This window comes from Mustela lutreola, chromosome 6 (genome assembly GCF_030435805.1).
Source record: "Mustela lutreola isolate mMusLut2 chromosome 6, mMusLut2.pri, whole genome shotgun sequence".
Lineage (NCBI taxonomy): Eukaryota > Metazoa > Chordata > Mammalia > Carnivora > Mustelidae > Mustela > Mustela lutreola.
In genome coordinates, this window is record NC_081295.1 from 136,044,464 (window position 1) to 136,061,778 (window position 17,315).

At 38.1% G+C, this 17,315-nt stretch overlaps 1 protein-coding gene across 13 annotated transcripts in view; it reads left to right on the forward strand.

Moving 5' to 3' along the window:
- The first annotated feature begins 1,295 nt into the window (after nt 1-1,295).
- Nucleotides 1,296-17,315, forward strand: part of PRPF4B (pre-mRNA processing factor 4B) — a 38,901-nt gene continuing 22,881 nt past the window's right edge. For all 13 annotated transcript variants that reach the window (XR_009354894.1, XR_009354896.1, XR_009354899.1 and 10 more), the window contains exons 1-4: nt 1,296-1,432; nt 9,688-10,887; nt 13,048-13,224; nt 16,943-17,098. Coding sequence is in view for 1 of the 13 variants with exons in the window: in XM_059179147.1 (XP_059035130.1) it covers nt 1,296-1,432; nt 9,688-10,887; nt 13,048-13,224; nt 16,943-17,098 (1,670 nt within the window). In the remaining 12 variants the exon portion in view is untranslated. The remainder of the gene's footprint in view (nt 1,433-9,687; nt 10,888-13,047; nt 13,225-16,942; nt 17,099-17,315) is intronic.

The window sequence follows — 17,315 nt, forward strand, 5'->3', positions numbered from 1 at the left end:
AATTCAAGCTACTTTTGAAAAGAAATATAGGGATAAGAATTTAGAGGCAGAAAACAACCAGAACTCTGAAATCCCAACCCACACACTATTAGTACATAAATAGATATATGGTTGAATATATAAACCATCTTCCACCTATTTCTGAAAACTTTTTCCTATGAAGAATGTCTTCCAAGTTATACCTGAGTCTCATCGTTAAGGAGAAAGAAAAATCCTTCCCAAAGAAAGCAATATAATTAAGGACCATATAAAGAAATGCTACAGTGGAGTCAGGCAGGAGAAGGAATCCACAAAAATCAGTAGTTATCCAAGGATTAATGTCCCATATTTAGAGAGTCCACGAAGGTAAAAGGTCTAACATTTTGAACACGTTTAGGTGTAAGCCAATGAGGGACTCATTTTGTACAAACATTTGTAAATCTTCCCTTCTGAAAACCAAGATATATAACAAGCACAGATATTCTGAGGTCAAATTTCTATGGTGAAACCAAACTCAGTTTGGTTTCAAAAGCGATCGTCACCCTGATTTTGGGTTCCAGAGTATAAAGAAAGATTTTTGAAAGAGAACGAATATAGTAATCAACGTGGTGTTAAAAGCTCTCCAAGAGCTAGTAAATACTTTCTCATAAAATGTTTCATTTAATCGATTACTGTAGAACTCATTATAGAAAAAAATGACATTGATTTGGATCAAAAATACTACTGAACCAGCAAACCTAACGACTCTCGAATTGCTACCCCCAAATTAAGCAAAAGCTGAAAGGAAATGCAAAAGATTCAAGTAAATGTATTAATAATAATTCCATATTAAAAAGACATTTACGTTCTAGATACAGTCCTAACCTCCCAGAATTCTCAAAATATATTTCTACAAACTTTCCCTTAATGCCATTTCAGATTGGATTATCTAGCCAGTAAGACATTTACTATGTCCCCATGCAACCCAGCAGCAAAATCACTTTGTTTGCCCTCGCTCTTTTGAGAATTAACTCAACTCGTAGGCCCCTCAATGAAACTTGCTCTCGAAACCGCACACGAAATACCGATATCCGACTCCCTCTCTCCCTTATATAGCAAGTTATCAGAACCAAATGTCCAGTGCCAAGACTGACAAACGAGTAAGCCAAAAGCACTCACCCCTAAACCCTTAGCAGGTGCCGCCTATACCTCCTCACGCCCAACCCCCGTCCCGGAAGTTGCGTCATGGCGCTCGTGCGCCATGTCCCCGGATGCACTTCTATATCCGGATTCTTAGAGCGGAATCAGAGCTCCGAGGTTCCCTACGCGGTTAGCACATGCGCGAGGGCTGTGCTCCCTCTTCCTCCACTTCCACTAGCTTCTACCGTCCGGGAAGCCGCCGCCACCGCCGCCGAGGAGTCAGGAAGTTCAAGATGGCCGCCGCGGAGACTCTGTCGCTGCGGGAACAGCCAGAGTAAGTAGTCTCCGCGAGCGGTGCGGAAGGCCGGCGCCCGGGAGACTGCCGAGTGGGAAACCGCGGAGACCTGCACGGGCGGGCGGGAAAGTTAAGGCCTAACGGCGAGAGCCAAACTTTGCCCTTCCCCGCGCGATACGTTGTTGGGCGGGAGGCGTGGGGGGCGGGCGGGCGGACGGCCTTCCAGCTTCGCTCTCCCGGAGGCCGCGGCTGTTGGGTCGAAGGCGGCCGCGGCCTGCCGCGCGTCGTTGCCCTGGGAGGCGTACGCGCGAGCGGCCTCTACAGGTCCCGTGCGCGAGGCGGCTGCCACGACTGTGCGGTCGCGCCTTAGTATTCCTTCCTCTGGGACCGAGCGGAGCTCCCTGGCTGCAGACTCAGTGGCATCGGAGTTGGGCACCCGAGGAGCAGTGGAGGGAGAGGGGCAATCCACAAGACTTTGCAAGTCTTAAGACGTCCTGCCGTCGTCCCGCTGCTTGTGTCCTAAAGGACTTGAAAACAGGAAAAAGGGATGCTAGGACCACCCTCTTTGACCCTCCTAGAGCTATGTAATAGTTTGTCGCTAGCGGGATACTTCCCCTGTGTTTTTACTCCAGCATCATTCGTTAATTTTTTTTTCCTCCTTTGCGTATTGGCAGCTTATTTGCCAACTTCCAAACTTGAGGCAAAGTAAGATCAAGTTCTTGGTTTTGAGGCCTGACATTTTTGGCCTGAGTTTGTAGGGCTTTGGGAGTACAAGAGGAAGAAGGAGTAGCTGCTTCCAAACCCAGTTTTTATGTCTGTAATTAAGCTAACGTAAGAATCGACGTGGCCAAGTGAAAACATAACTTGTATATGCTACAAAGTCTAATCATTGCTTAAAAGTAGTATTTTGTTCAGCTCATGTTGGGAAAACTCAAGAACCGAAAACAGAGTGGATTTTAAAACAATTCATAGAGTGGTCGTTTTATGCATTAGCATTATCTGATTTTTTTTTTTTAATCCATTTTAGGAAAGAGGTAGATATAGACTCCCAGCAGTTAGGGACTGGGAAGAGAAATTTTTACTACCAGGCGCCCCAGCATTTCATTGCTATACATTCTGTTCTAGACTCCTCAATCATTTGCTTTACTCAGAGAATTATACTGTTTTTCATTAAGGGCTTTTGAAGATTGCTCTATTATCTTCACAAATTGACTTAGAAGAGAGCAGATGGATTTTCAAGTTTTAATAAAACTTCACCTTTTTGTTTCTCATTGAGTCCACAGTGTGGCACGTTCCAGTATTTATGCCAATACAGTACAGATGTTATGCAGCTGTTTCTTTCTAGTAACGTCTTCAAAGTTCTATAGTATTATGTCCATTTATTTGATTTCAGGGACTGTTCAGATTAATTTTGAGGAGTGCTTGAGTCATATTTTATATGCATATTCAAACTCTAGACTTAATAATTAGCATTTATTTATGCCTCTGCAGTATGAGTGCCCCTGAAATAAATGGTCCTTAATTCCACCTCACCTCCCCCACAGAACTCTTGTTATAACTGGAGTATTTGGTCTGTAAGTGTCCCACTTAGTTGGAAATGTTTAACAAATAAAATAAATTTTGTATGAAAGCAAGTACTGTGTGTGCTCCTTATAGTGAATGCTGGAATGTAGTGTCTAAACAGTTCTTTTAGAGGACACCAAGTAGTTTACAATTGCATGAACTCTGTTCGAAGTGGAACATTTGGGAAGAAATAAAAAATTTTAAGTAGTTCAAGGCCTTTTAGTGGCTTTTACGTTTGTCCATCTCTTTAGCTCAGCCTCTTTGATGGTTTTAAACATTTAAATTTTTATCTGCATTCACTTATTTGCACTTACCGAGTACCAAATACTGGTCAAAGCACTGTTCAAAATATCCTTATAACAACCCTTTGGATGTAGTTGCTGTTTTACAAATGATTAAACTAAAGCACAGAGAAATTAAGTTAACTTGCCCAAGGTCACATTAAGTGACAGATCCAGGATTTAAATCCAGGTAGTCAAATTCTAGAGCCCTGCTCCTAACTATTCTGTTGTCTAGCCATCCACTATACATGGTGGCTCCTTTTAAAAACAGCCTTTAAGGTTTGAAATCCTTTTTATTGACTTCCAGTGTCCCAGAAAAGGTCCATTTTATTTTGATGTGACAGCTCTAATTCTTTGAAGCTTAATTTTCCACACCCGATTTGGAAAAGGACGGGTGGAGGAGTTCATTTTAAGACTAGTTGGTTTTTTTGAATCCATTCTTATTTTTACATCTACATTAGTTCCGTATTAAAGTAGTTGAAGTTGTCAGAGAAACAGGCTTAATTACTTTCTTTGTAAAGAAGTAATGGCATTCACTTTGCTCGCCATTCTGTTTCCAGAGCATAAATTGAATGCCTCCCAAATAAGATGTCATTAAGAGTATTCTCTTTTAAAAATTTGAAATAGGAAATTAAAATAACAGCAGTGGTTCCTAATCAGTCTTTATTTTAAAGTTGTTTCATTGTACCAGATGCTCAGAGACCTTGAATGAAGGATGAAACTTACACGTTGCATTTAACAGTAAATGATAAAACCAGTCTTTTAATATTTGCATATAGTCTGCACTTCAAATCAGCTTCGTTTCCAAATAATGTGATTTGAAGGATATTACTCAATTCTCAGTAAGTACTGTTTTATGGCAAACTTGTTATAGACCATATTGGTTTAAATATAGACCTTCTAAATGTGTAAATTGCCAAAGTGTTAGATTGCAGAACGTAAATGCTAAAATGTAAATCCGCATATATGGAACTTAAATACCTGTGTTTATTACAGATATGAACTATGCAAGAAGACCATTTTGTTATCAGGGTACCTTTCCGTAAAGTTTTAGAAGAAAGTTGTTGATGTTGAACCTAAATTAGCTGCTTTAGCACAAGCTTGTTAGGTGTAATATGCCATCAATTCACTGAGTTCACAATTTCCTGATTTATGTATCAGACTTCAGCTGGTATTTTCTATGGAATTTGCATTGAGAGAGCAACTTGAGGGTGAAGGTCTACGAACCCTAGCATAGGAGAACTCTAGAATTATTAAGGTTAAACTAATGGGCCCTAAGTGCTTTTCCGCATCTTTGTCAGTAATATAATCATTTCTTTAGCTAACATTCATTAAGTTACATTAGAAACTAGGGCCACTCAGATAAGTAACTCTGAAGTGACACTGGACATCACGATATAGCTTCTAAATTCTCAGAAGCTTTAGGAGCTAGATTTTCTTTTGAAGGAAATTACTTCCTCTTTGGGTAAACTCTTAAGAATTTTGATTTGCAATTCCTTGAACACTTGTAAATTGTAGAAAGCACTAGAAGAGGATTCAAAGAGTAGATTTTTCTTGGGGAGGGAGGTAATTAAATTTAAATCATTTTGAGGTACTGCATTCACCAGATAGGTGTATGCAGTGGACATATAATTGAGCAAAACCAAAATGTTTCCTGTCAAGAGATCAGTGTAGTATAGGCAGTGTAAGCCAAGCTGTAGTCTAGTGAATACAATTTTTATGTGTTATCTATATAAATCATTTCATTGACACAACAAATTACTTACTGAGTACCTGGTTACTATAGGTTCAGAAGTTTACTAGGCCTTAGGGATAGAACAGTGAACTAATAAGTAAATTACAATTCTGCTCTCACAGGGCATATGTTACAATACAGAGAGGCAAACAAGAATTAGGTGGTGGCAGTTACTTCAGAGAAAAAAAATAAGAGCAAGGGGATATGTCTGTGGTAGGGTGAGGGTAATGATTAAAATGAATTGGTGAGGAAAACTTGACTGAGAAAGTAATTTAAGCAAAGATCTGAGGCTGGGGAAAGGAACCAGTAATGTATATGTCTGGGGAAAGCATTCTAGGTGGAGAAACCCTGCAAGGACCAGTACCAAGGCCCTGAGATAGGTTTTTTGTTTGTTTGTTTTTTAAAGATTTTATTTATTTACTTGACAGAGAGAGATCACAAGTAGGCAGAGAGGCAGGCAGAGAGGAGGAAGCAGGCTCCCCAGGGAGCAGAGAGCCTGATGCGGGGGCTGGATCCCAGGACCCTAGGATCATGACCTGAGCCAAAGGCAGAGGCTTTAACCCACTGAGCCACCCAGGCGCCCCCCGAGATAGGTTTTAACTGTTGTTTAAGGGGAGCGATGTGGCTAAAGCATAGTGAGTGTGGGAGGAAAGTAGTCAGATCAGTGTGTTGGGGAGGTTGGGCAGATAGTATGGGGCCTTGTAAACAGTTATGGTTTTTACTCTGTGATAGGAAGCAATAATCAACTGTCACACAGAGTAGTGATATGATCTGACATTTTAAAAGCATCCTCAATAAAATGGAAGAGCTCTTGACTGACTTGTAATACTAGCCTTCTCACTAGATTGATGTGTGTTTGACCAAAGGCAGGACCCTTTAACTTCCTTGAAACTTAGTCTCCTCTGTCCTGGAGACTTAGACAGTATTTCTTCTGTAATTTGTGTGGTAGCCTTTTATATATGAACTTATTGCTACAACAAACCTGTGATTTATCAATACTGTTATTTCCCCAGTGTACAATTAAGAAAACTGAGGCATGGAGGAACAACTTGCCTTAGGTTACACTAGGTGTGTCATGTTGGAAACACCATTTGAACAAGGTAGTTTGACTCAGTCCATGCTTTTTGACCATTTCACTGAAAATAATATTCTTAGTGTCAGCCCTGACAGCTCTGCAATGTCGTAATGAGAAAATCTATTTATCCAGTAAGAGTAATCTCTTTTTTTTTTTTTTTTTTTTTTTTTTTTTTTTTTTAAAAGATTTTATTTATTTATTTGAGAGAGAGATAGTGAGAGAGAGCATGAGTGAGAAGGTCAGAGGGAGAAGCAGACTCCTCATGCAGCTGGGAGCCCGATGTGGGACTTGATCCCGGGACTCCGGGATCATGACCTGAGCCGAAGGCAGTCGTCCAACCAACGGAGCCACCCAGGCGTCCCAAGAGTAATCTCTTTTGAGGCACTTGGTTTGTGCTAGGCACTATCATGAGCCTTACTTAATAACATCTGTTAACAACAATGCAATCCTGACAGCTTGCTTTGAGTAGGTACTGTTTTCTCCATTTTGTAGATGAGGTGCCTGCAGAGCAGAGATAACTGAAATTTGCCCGAGGCCACACAGCTAGTAAGTATTGCAATCAGGATTTGAACCCAGATAGTCTCACTCTGGAGACTGGTTCCTGAAGACACATTAGAGGGTCTTGAGATAGTTTGAGTTTTAGCTTATCGACTAGAATTTTGTACTTTGAGACTGAGATTTTATATACCTGAAAATTATTGTCAGCCTTTAAGCAGGTTCTCCATACTTGTCTCCATATCTTAAATTAGCCTAATTCAGTTTTTCTCACGTTTCCCCCTACAAGTTGAGTTTTGAGGGGGGGGGGGACATACACCATCACTTTCTAGATTGATGGGAGATTTCAGGTGAAGGGATGTGGTTACTTATATGAGGATACGGCCTGTAAGGAATAAAGCTGAAATGACTTTGTATTGGGGCACCTGGGTGGCTTGGTTGGTTAAGCATCTGACTCTTGGTTTCAGCTCAGGTTTTGATCTCAGGGTCTTGGAACGAGCCCCATGGAGGTCCCCATACTCAGCAGGGAGTCTGCTTAAGGATTCTCTTGCTCCCTCCCCCTTTGTGCACTCTCTCTCTCAAATATAAACCTTAAAAAATAAATCTTTGTATCTTTACTTAAATCTGTGATCTCCCCTCTGTCCTCGCCATAATAGAACCATACTGGGTTTAAGTCTTAGAAAATTTGACGATCCCGGAGAACCTTACTGTATTTATTCTGTCATCTTCATTCCCCATTAGAGAGAAGTCAGTCCATACTAAAGCCTGTCATCCAGAAGATCCAGCTTTCTCTGCAGCTCCCTTCAGTACTCACAGTTCACAGTACCAAAATCGAGATTGGCAGTCTGACAAAAATTAAGGTTCTTGCTATATGGTAGTTGTATGTTTTTCATGTTCTCCACACCACCTCACTATTACCAACTAAGAACTTTTCAAGCATACCTCTAGTATGTCACCTCCCTCTCCAAGCCTTCCAAGTTTACTGAAGACTGAGACCTGGCTGGGGGACCGACCAGACTCCCCTCTGACTCCTGCTGTAATGGCAGTGTCCTTACAGACCACTGTCTAGCAGTCTAACCCTGTAGATCTGGGCCTCTGACCCCAGTGAGAGGCCCCTATCTCAGCCATTCTAGGAAGAATCTCCTGTAATATCTTTTTATCTCCTGGAATTGGTGCATTTGAGATCTTAGCATTTAGACCGGTTTCTTTACAAGTTTGATGCCTTGGCAACACTGATCTGCTTATAGTTTGCTATTTATAACTATACCTTTTGTCACCTTCCCCCCGCCCCATCTAAAGTATTATTTTCCTTGTTAATTTCTTACTCATTCTTTAGGACATTATTACTCAGCCTTTATTTTCTGATCCATATTCCTTCTCAATAAATATTTCTTCTCACCTTTCAGAGTCTCTGCTTAACAAATAACTTGGGTTTTTCTGTGATCTCCTTGATCTTTTTCAGAATGATGTTAGGTGATCAGTGTTCCATCATGCCCTTATTTGTGTCTTTTATCACTGCATTCTTCCAGTGTTTCATGTGACTTTCTTTTCCTTGAGGATGGCTGGTACTAGTCTTACAGATCTTTGTTTTCCTGCTACCTCCCTAAATGCCTGTATTAAGTGTACTAATTTTAAAAAAATTAAAAGAAATTGAATTCCGGGGTGCCTTGGTGGCTCAATCAGTTAAGGGTCTGATTCTTGATTTCGGCTCAGATCATGATCAAAGGGTCATGAAATTGGGGTGCCTGGGTGGCTCAGTGGGTTAAGCCTCTGCCTTTGGCTCAGATCATGATCTCAGGGTCCTGGGATTGAGCCCTGCATCAGGCTCTCTGCTCAGCAGGGAACCTGCTCCCCCTCTCTCTGCCTGCCTCTATGCTACTTGTGATCTCTCTCTCTTTCTCTCTCTCTGTCAAATAAATTAATAAAATCTTTTAAAAAGGGGGTGGGGGTCATGAAATTGAGCCCGGGATTGACTTTGTTCTGGGTGTGGAACCTGCTTAAGATTATCTCTCTCTTATCTCCTCCCCTTTCCCCTTCCTTCTCTTAAATGAAAAAAAAAAAAAAAATTGAATACCTTAGTTCTTAACTTTGGCACAAATCACAAACTTACTAGAAGTACAGGAGTACATAACTTGAAGGACTTAGACAAAATAATCCATATCTTCCTCCAAAAATAGTGTGATTATCAGAATCCAGATGATTTAATGTCTGGGATGTGATGTTTTAGTAGGAAATGATTTTAAAGGAGAAGGTTAAATACTATTGTATTCTGTGTTTAGCCTGGGGTTAATGAACTGCAAGGATTTAGCAAAATAATTTGGAATCAAACTCAGCATAGTCTAAACATTTAAGCACAAAAGTTACCCCTTTGGTGTAATTAATTTTATTAACATTATCTTTGCATGGCACCAATCAGTATGAGCATACTTTGGGAAACTAATCTTTCATTTGAAATTTAAAGAGATTAAATAGCCCATTGAATAAATACTGGTTGAACTGTAAGCTTTGGCTGATATTGAACTATTGTTGACCTACAGGAGATCCTTTGATGTGATTCAGTCTAATACCACATGGCTGCTCAGTGACCACTTCAGGCTGAGCTTTAAAGCTCCTGGTCAGATCACTCTGAAATTTTAACCCTTGGAAGGTGTGTTACATTCAACATCAGCCACCACTGCACATTGATAGAATGCCTGTTTTGGAGAATGCCTGTTTTGGATATAGCTGAATACTGGTTTTAAAAAGAAAAGTATACTTCTCAATTTAACGTGGGAAAGATATGGGGGGTGGCGTGTAGATTTGATTTTAAGTCTGTGTGGGAAATTATGGTTTAAAAACAAGTTACTGAGTGACTGTAAATCAATATTAACATTTTATTATACTGGTTTTGGACTTTCTTTTTATTAAGTGTGATTATTTTAACCTCCCTCATGTATGTAGTCTGTGTATTTGAGTTCAATCATTAAGTTAAATCACTAAGTCAGTTTTTGCCATATATCTTTGCAGTAAAATGTCTGAAGCTGTTCCAAAAATATTTCAGTGACTAATTTCATGTATTACATTGGGATGTATTTTATTATTATTTTGTTGTGACTAAATGCTTGATAAATGATAGAATTTTGAAATGTGTTTGATACATTTATAGGATAGAAGATGCTGATAATTCCGAAAAGAGTGTAAATGAAGAAAATGGAGAAGTATCAGAAGACCAATCTCAAAATAAGCACAGTCGTCACAAAAAAAAGAAGCATAAACACAGAAGTAAACATAAGAAACATAAACATTCCTCAGAAGAAGACAAGGATAAAAAACATAAACATAAGCATAAACATAAGAAACACAAAAGAAAAGAAGCTGTTGATGCTTCTGACAAAGAAGGTCTGTCTCCAGCAAAAAGAACTAAACTTGATGATTTAGCATTGCTGGAAGACTTGGAAAAACAGAGAGCCTTGATTAAAGCTGAACTTGATAATGAGTTAATGGAAGGAAAGGTCCAATCTGGGATGGGGCTCATATTACAAGGTTATGAGTCTGGCTCTGAAGAAGAGGGGGAGATACATGAAAAAGCAAGAAATGGAAATAGGTCTAGTACCAGATCTTCAAGTACAAAGGGGAAACTTGAGCTAATGGACAATAAAAATAGTACAAAAAAGCGAAGTAAAAGCAGATCCAAAGAACGGACTAGACATAGGAGTGATAAAAAGAAAAGTAAGGGAGGTGTTGAAATAGTTAAAGAGAAGACAACTAGGAGCAAGTCAAAGGAGAGGAAAAAGTCCAAAAGTCCATCCAAGAGAAGTAAGTCTCAAGATCAAGCAAGGAAATCAAAATCTCCTACGCTTAGAAGGCGATCTCAAGAGAAAATTGGGAAGGCCAGATCTCCTGCTGATGACAAAGTAAAAATTGAAGATAAAAGTCGGTCAAAAGACAGGAAAAAATCCCCAATTATAAATGAAAGTAGAAGTCGTGATCGAGGCAAAAAATCCAGATCCCCAGTTGACTTAAGAGGTAAATCCAAAGACAGAAGATCACGGTCCAAAGAGAGAAAATCAAAACGGTCTGACACGGATAAAGAAAAGAAGCCAATTAAATCTCCCTCTAAAGATGCTTCTTCTGGGAAAGAAAATCGGTCACCCAGTAGAAGACCTGGTCGAAGTCCTAAAAGAAGAAGTTTGTCTCCAAAACAACGGGATAAGTCAAGGAGAAGTAGATCTCCACTTGTAAATGATAGAAGGTCTAAACAAAGCAAATCACCTTCCCGAACTCTGTCTCCTGGTAGAAGAGCCAAGAGCCGATCCTTGGAAAGAAAACGAAGAGAACCAGAGAGGAGACGACTTTCTTCTCCAAGGTAACTTGTTTTCAAAATGTCAATACTTTTTACCAATGCACCAGATTTTAAAAAGGAGAAACTAGAACTTGTTTCTTACGGTAGTCTTATGGTAGTTTTATGGTTTCAAGAAGATCTTGTCTACTAACCATATTAGTATTTGTACTTTTTTAATGAGTAGCTTGACTAAAAGATTTAAAGATTTATAAATACAATCAGTTTTTTTTTTTCCTCAAGTTCTTAATTTAGTATCAGATTTGCGGTCGCTCCTTTAAATCCAAGTAATTTGGCCGATAAATCACATATACCCATTTATGTAGTCCCATTTATAGGAAGTGAGGGGAATTTATATAATACTTTTAGCCCATCAGTTTTTTCCCTCAACTTCTTGTGATTATCCCTCCTCACAAAGTGGAATGACTCTCATATTCAGTTTATAAGTGAGAAAATTTATAGATTGAGAGATTATTCCGTTTACCTCGTATCATAGAACTAATAGGTATTTAAGGCACAAGAAGGATTTTAGCAGAGTGGGTGGGGATTATTTAGACTAGTCTAACCTACTTTAGAAACTGATGTTTTTAGTATCTTTATATTGAATAATTGGATATGTGAAATTATCAGCCAGGTTTAGCTTAAAAGAAGATTTGCTTATACTACGTAAAGATAAAAATTCCTGGCCACATATCGTGTGTGAATATAAATACAAGCTGACCTTGAAGTTTAAATCATTTTCTGAAAAATTTCAAGAACACTGTTTGCACAAAGTGCTGTATCTTAGATACTCTTAATTCTTCTAAGTGGCATTGTAATTAAATGGCCCCCTTCTTCCTTTAGCTTTCTAAATTGAGACAGTTAGTATTGCTGATTATGTCCTCTAAAGTGTTTCTAAATCTTTGTTTCTTTTAATTTGTCTTCAATTTGAAAAGGAAATTCTGAGCAGTTTGTTAAGGACTATAGTTGAGAATATTTGAAACAGTTTTTTTTTTTTTTTAATTACAGAATTAAAGAGAAATTCAGATAAAGCAGAAGCCTGTAAAGTCTTTCCCTTTTCATCTCTCCACTACAAGTGATAAGAATATGTCCTTCTAGTTCTTTTTTATGCACATACAATTATATGAATGTTCTTTCTTACAGAAATGGAGTCCTACATGTTAAAGTGTGATCTGACTTTTTTCCTGAAATTTTTCTGTGGCAGTAAAATTTAGCTCTTTTTAGCTCTTTATATAGCAACACTGTATTTCATAGTATATATATACAAAGTTGAACTTTGAACAACATGTTGTGGGCACCAGTTCTTTACAGTCAAAGATGGGCAGATAACTTTTGACTCTCTGGAAACTTAATTACTAATAGCTTACTGCTCACTGGAATCTTTACCAATAACTGAACACATATTTTGTATGCTCTAGTATTATGTATACTGTATTGTTATAATTAAGTTAGAGTTAAGAAAATCCTAAGGAAGATTAAGTACATTTGTAGTACTGTACTGTAAAAGTCTGCATGTGAGTGGACCTACTCCATTCAAACCCAGATTCAGGGGTCACTTCTGATCATTTCCTTGTTGAAACACGAAAATTATGGTTGATTCCAGTTTTTCAGGATTATTTGCAAAGATGTCCATTGTTTATGTGTGAAGTTTTTAATAGAATAGATTCATAGAAGTGAAATCCCAAAGTCTAAGGTAATGTACATTTACATTTTATAAAGTATTGTCACATGTCTTTCCAGGAAAGTTATATAATATGTATTTCCTTGAGTAGATGACTGTCCCTTTCTCTAAACCCTCAGTTACATTTTCTTTGTTCTAAGGTTAAGAGTGAGTGTAAGATGCTGTTATATGGAATATATTAAAAATAAGACTCTATATTATAAAGATGTCAAAATTTAGACAAGTTTTTATTTGAATTGTTTTTCTGGAATTAGAATCAGTGGCTTAACAAGGTGAATAACCTTTATAATTTTTCAAATTGTGAGACCAGAGGAAGTAGACCTTTTACTGTAGTGCATACCATAACACCAAAATGTCATTGTGATTTTCTGAATTCAAGTTTTGTTGCAAAACATGTTAATCTCTGCACTGTCTTCAGGTTAGTGTGCCTTTCTTAAGATATCTTTTATGTGCAAAACAAATTCATTAATATATTTTTCTATTAACCTGTATTTGGTCCCTTTAAGAACACGACCTCGAGATGATATCCTCAGTAGACGTGAAAGATCAAAAGATGCCAGCCCGATCAATAGGTGGTCTCCAACCCGAAGAAGAGCAAGTAGATCTCCCATTAGAAGACGGTCTCGTTCACCACTCAGACGTAGTAGGTCACCCAGGAGAAGAAGCAGGTCCCCTCGGAGGAGGTAGAGATATGTTATATATATTGACCTTTTTAATTCTTTAAACTCTGTATGCTTCTCATATTAGCTCATTTGGTGGGTTCATATTAGCTCATGTGGTAGGTTTTTCTTAAAGACCATTTTTCTCTGAAAAATTGTAGCTGCAGTACCAGATGGTTTCCTTTTTTCCACCTTGTGATATTTCACACACACTGATTTTCCTTTATCTTTTTTTCAAATTTAAATCAGTGGTTCATTAAAAACAATCTTTTCAAAGGGAGACACTTTTTTCTTACTTCTTGAGAAAGATAAATCCTACATGAACTATGCTTACAGGTTTGTTTTGTTTTAAGCAGGATGGATCATAAGGTAATAAATAAGTAGCCCAGTTTCCAGTCTTTATGTAATTGCGGCTCTCCATTTTTCTATTAACTTGTATTTGGTCCTCTTAGAACATGATCTCAAGATGCTATCCTCAGTAGTTGTGAAAGACTCTTGGGCAAACATTTGTTTAACTCAACAGTAGTAGAAATCATTTTTTGTGAAGCACACGTAGTGAGTTGGTTAATCAAAATGTTGGTTTGTAAAGCAGGAATCATTTTAAAATATATGCATTAAATTTATTTTAAAGGTGTATCTATTTTAGGGAAAGCATGCAAGTTGGGGGGTGGGCAGAGGGAAAGAATCTCCCGCAGACTTCCCACTGAGCGCAGAGCCAGCCTCAGGCTCCATCTCACAGCCCTGAGATCAGGACCTGAGCCAAAACAAAAGTCCACCACTTAAAACCTTAACCAGCTGAGCCACTTAGGCAGTCCTGTGTTTAAACATTTTAACTCAGACATAAGTGGACTTTCATTTGCCAATTTTTTGAATGTTTTTAATTGAACTAATACATTAATATAGTTTAAAAAGACAGCACACCAAGGCTTATATTCCATTTGGTGGATACATCATTGCATTATCTCTGAGTATTTTTGTATACTAGATTTCTTGAAGCAGAAGTGCTTTGTCGCAGGTTGTGTGTATTTAAATTTTTGAAGTTACTGCCATATTATCTATTGATTTCTTACTTTGGGCAGTTATGTATGTTTGTTTTTTCTTTTTAAGTGGACTCCATGGTCATCGTGGAGCCCAGTGTGGGGTTTTAAACTCAAAACCTCATCTGAGATTAACACCTGAGCTGATACCGAGTTGGGCACTTAACAGACTGAGCCACCCAGACACCCCAGCATCTCCTTTTTTTTTATTCCACGCATCACACTTTCTCTTCTACCTAATTGTATAACATTTTTCTATGTTGCTGTTACAGTTATTATGCTCTTGTGCCTATTGCTCTTTGTTGAGCCAAGTAGTCAGGGGAAGGAGACAAGGAAAGACCTTGCTCCTAATGCTTCTGACCTTCTGGCTCCAAGCTGACTAATGGGCTTGTTTATATAATTACTGTAGAATTTGTTTTCCATTTTCTGTCCTCCGGATATTCCCTTGTTTCTGTCTTATTTTGTGATTCCCTTTCCTGTGTCCAGCATCATCAGGTTTTACTTCCTTGCTTTGTTAACGCATCTCCAGTAGCTTTCTATGAAAAGGATATTTTGGGAGACTTTTGTTTTTCAGAAGCCCCCCCTTTTTTAAAATCCCCATTGCTGATTTGATTTGTCAAGGAGTAGAATTGTAAATTGAAATAATTTTTTCTTAAGAATTTTGAAATTGTTACTCCACTGATTTCTAGTTTCCAATACTGCTAGTGAGAAGTCCTGTTCTGATGCCTGGGCATTTCTTAAAGGACTTGCTTTTTCTCTCTCCCTCTCTTTATAATAAATGTCCTGTGTTCCTGAATTCCACTATAATGTGCCTTGGTGCATGGCTCTTTTCTTTCCATTAATTTTGTTGGGCACTACATAGGCCCTTTAAAGCCAGAATATTATGGCTGCCTATTCTGGGAAATTTTATTTCTTTCGTTTTGGTTTTGGTTTGCTTTCTTGCCCATTTACACCCCCCTTCACTGGACCTTCTTTATTGTTCCATTGATATCCCACACACACACAGTCCTCTTTCCTGTTTGTCCTTTGGTTCAATCTAGGAGATTTTCCCATTCACCCTTCTTACCTATTGATTTTTTTTTCCCCCTGTGCTCATGATATTTATTTTTTATTTCTAAGACTTGTTGGCTGTTTAATTTTTTTTTATGCCCTTTTACTCATGTGTTATAGAAGTAACATCTCTTGGGTCAAAGGTGATAATGAGTTTATTTTATGGAATTTCTGTTCTTAATAGTTTTCTTACCTATGCTGTTTCTTCCCATATTTCTTTTGTTCCTTTACCTTTTTCATTTGAGCACTTTACACATAAACAGCTGGATCCTTCTTGTTGCCTATTCTCATTTAAAACTTAGCCACTGTGAAAGCTGAATGGAAGCTTTCTTCCATTCTGAGAATGTAGAATTTGTGTATTCGTGGGTATCACTTCAGTGTAATTAAATCTCTTTAGCATATCAGTGACTGTAGCCCTATTCTTTTGGGCTATCAGTTTTCCAGAATTCTCTCATCTTCTGGAGAATATTGACATGGCTGCTGGGAGAGTTGCGGTTCTTCATAATATAGACTTTCCCTTAATCCTTTAATGTTCAGTACTGTGCCTCCCTGCTACCTTGGGTCAGTTTTTATAACAACCTACACCTCTCTATAAAATAAATGTTAAGTATTATGCCAGAACGTGTACGGGAATGTTTGGCATTTTCTGCTGAGTAAGGAATGGGACTGTACAGAGACAAGCTGTTCCTAAGGCTTTTAACCAGTTCTTTTAGCTTTTACCTCACACTGCATCCAACAGAATATGTTGTCTCCAATTCCTGAAGCTTTTTTGGGTTTTGTGGCATGCATTTACTGGTTTCTTACTTGTTTGTTCCTATTGGACTAATATTTAAATTTGATTTGTTACTGTTTTATCCAGTTCATACATCAAGATTTTGTTGACATTTCTGTTGTCATAGATCTTCGCATTCTCTTTGCCCGAGGATTTTCTTTTCAGTTGTTCTTTTCATGTTATTTTAGTAAGGTTTCTTGAGAAATGTGACATAGCTTGGTAGTCAGATGTGACATTAACTGGGAGTTTGCCAATTCTTTGTAGACTTAGCAACCTTTTCTCTTTGGAATTCCATAGCATCTTTCCAACATAAGCTTCACCTTTAATGCTTGAGCCATGATACAAGTTTTTGTTAGACATGAGGCAAGACCTTCATGCGCTTACAAAAACATCTGAAGGCCATATTAATTAGACTTGGAATTTTTGTCACATTTATCTTTTCTATACCTTATTACCAGTGATCTCTTTTTAAATTCGGTTTTATTTAAGCATTCACATAAAATCACCCTTTTTGGTGTAAAGTTATATGAGTTTTGACAAACACATAATCACCATAATCAAGAACATTTCCATTGCCCCCAAAGTTCTTTTGTGCCCCTTTGCAGTCCAGTAAGAACAATAGCTGTGTTTTAGTTATCTTCAGTTAAGCTGATTACCCCAATCTTTCTGATAATGTCACTTAGCTTTAAATTTTTAATTAATCTCTTTTTAAAAGATTGCATTTTTAGAGCAGTTTTAGGTTCACAGCAAACTTGAGCTTTTGAAAAGTACAAGTTCCTATATACTACTGCCCCCAACACACCCACAGATTCTCTACGTTTAATTGATCTTTAAAATGTGTGTATATATAATTCCCTCCCTTCCCCCCCCACCCCCAAAATAGGGACAGAGGTCGGAGGAGCCGGTCACGCTTGAGAAGGCGGTCTCGATCACGGGGTGGTCGTAGACGTAGGAGCAGAAGCAAAGTAAAGGAAGATAAATTTAAAGGAAGTCTTTCTGAAGGAATGAAAGTTGAACAAGAATCTTCATCGGATGATAAGTAAGAATGGAATTTCCCATAATTTCCCTTTTTCCAATTTAGACGAGTACTATTGGACTTGGAAATCTTTTAATTTCCACCTGGATATTATAAGTGACTCTGTTAATAAGGTCCTGAATTTAAAAGTTTCTGGGGTTTTTTTTTGTTTTTTTTTTTTTTAATTTTATTTATTTATTTGACAGAGAGAGAGATCACAAGTAGGCAGGCAGGCAGGTAG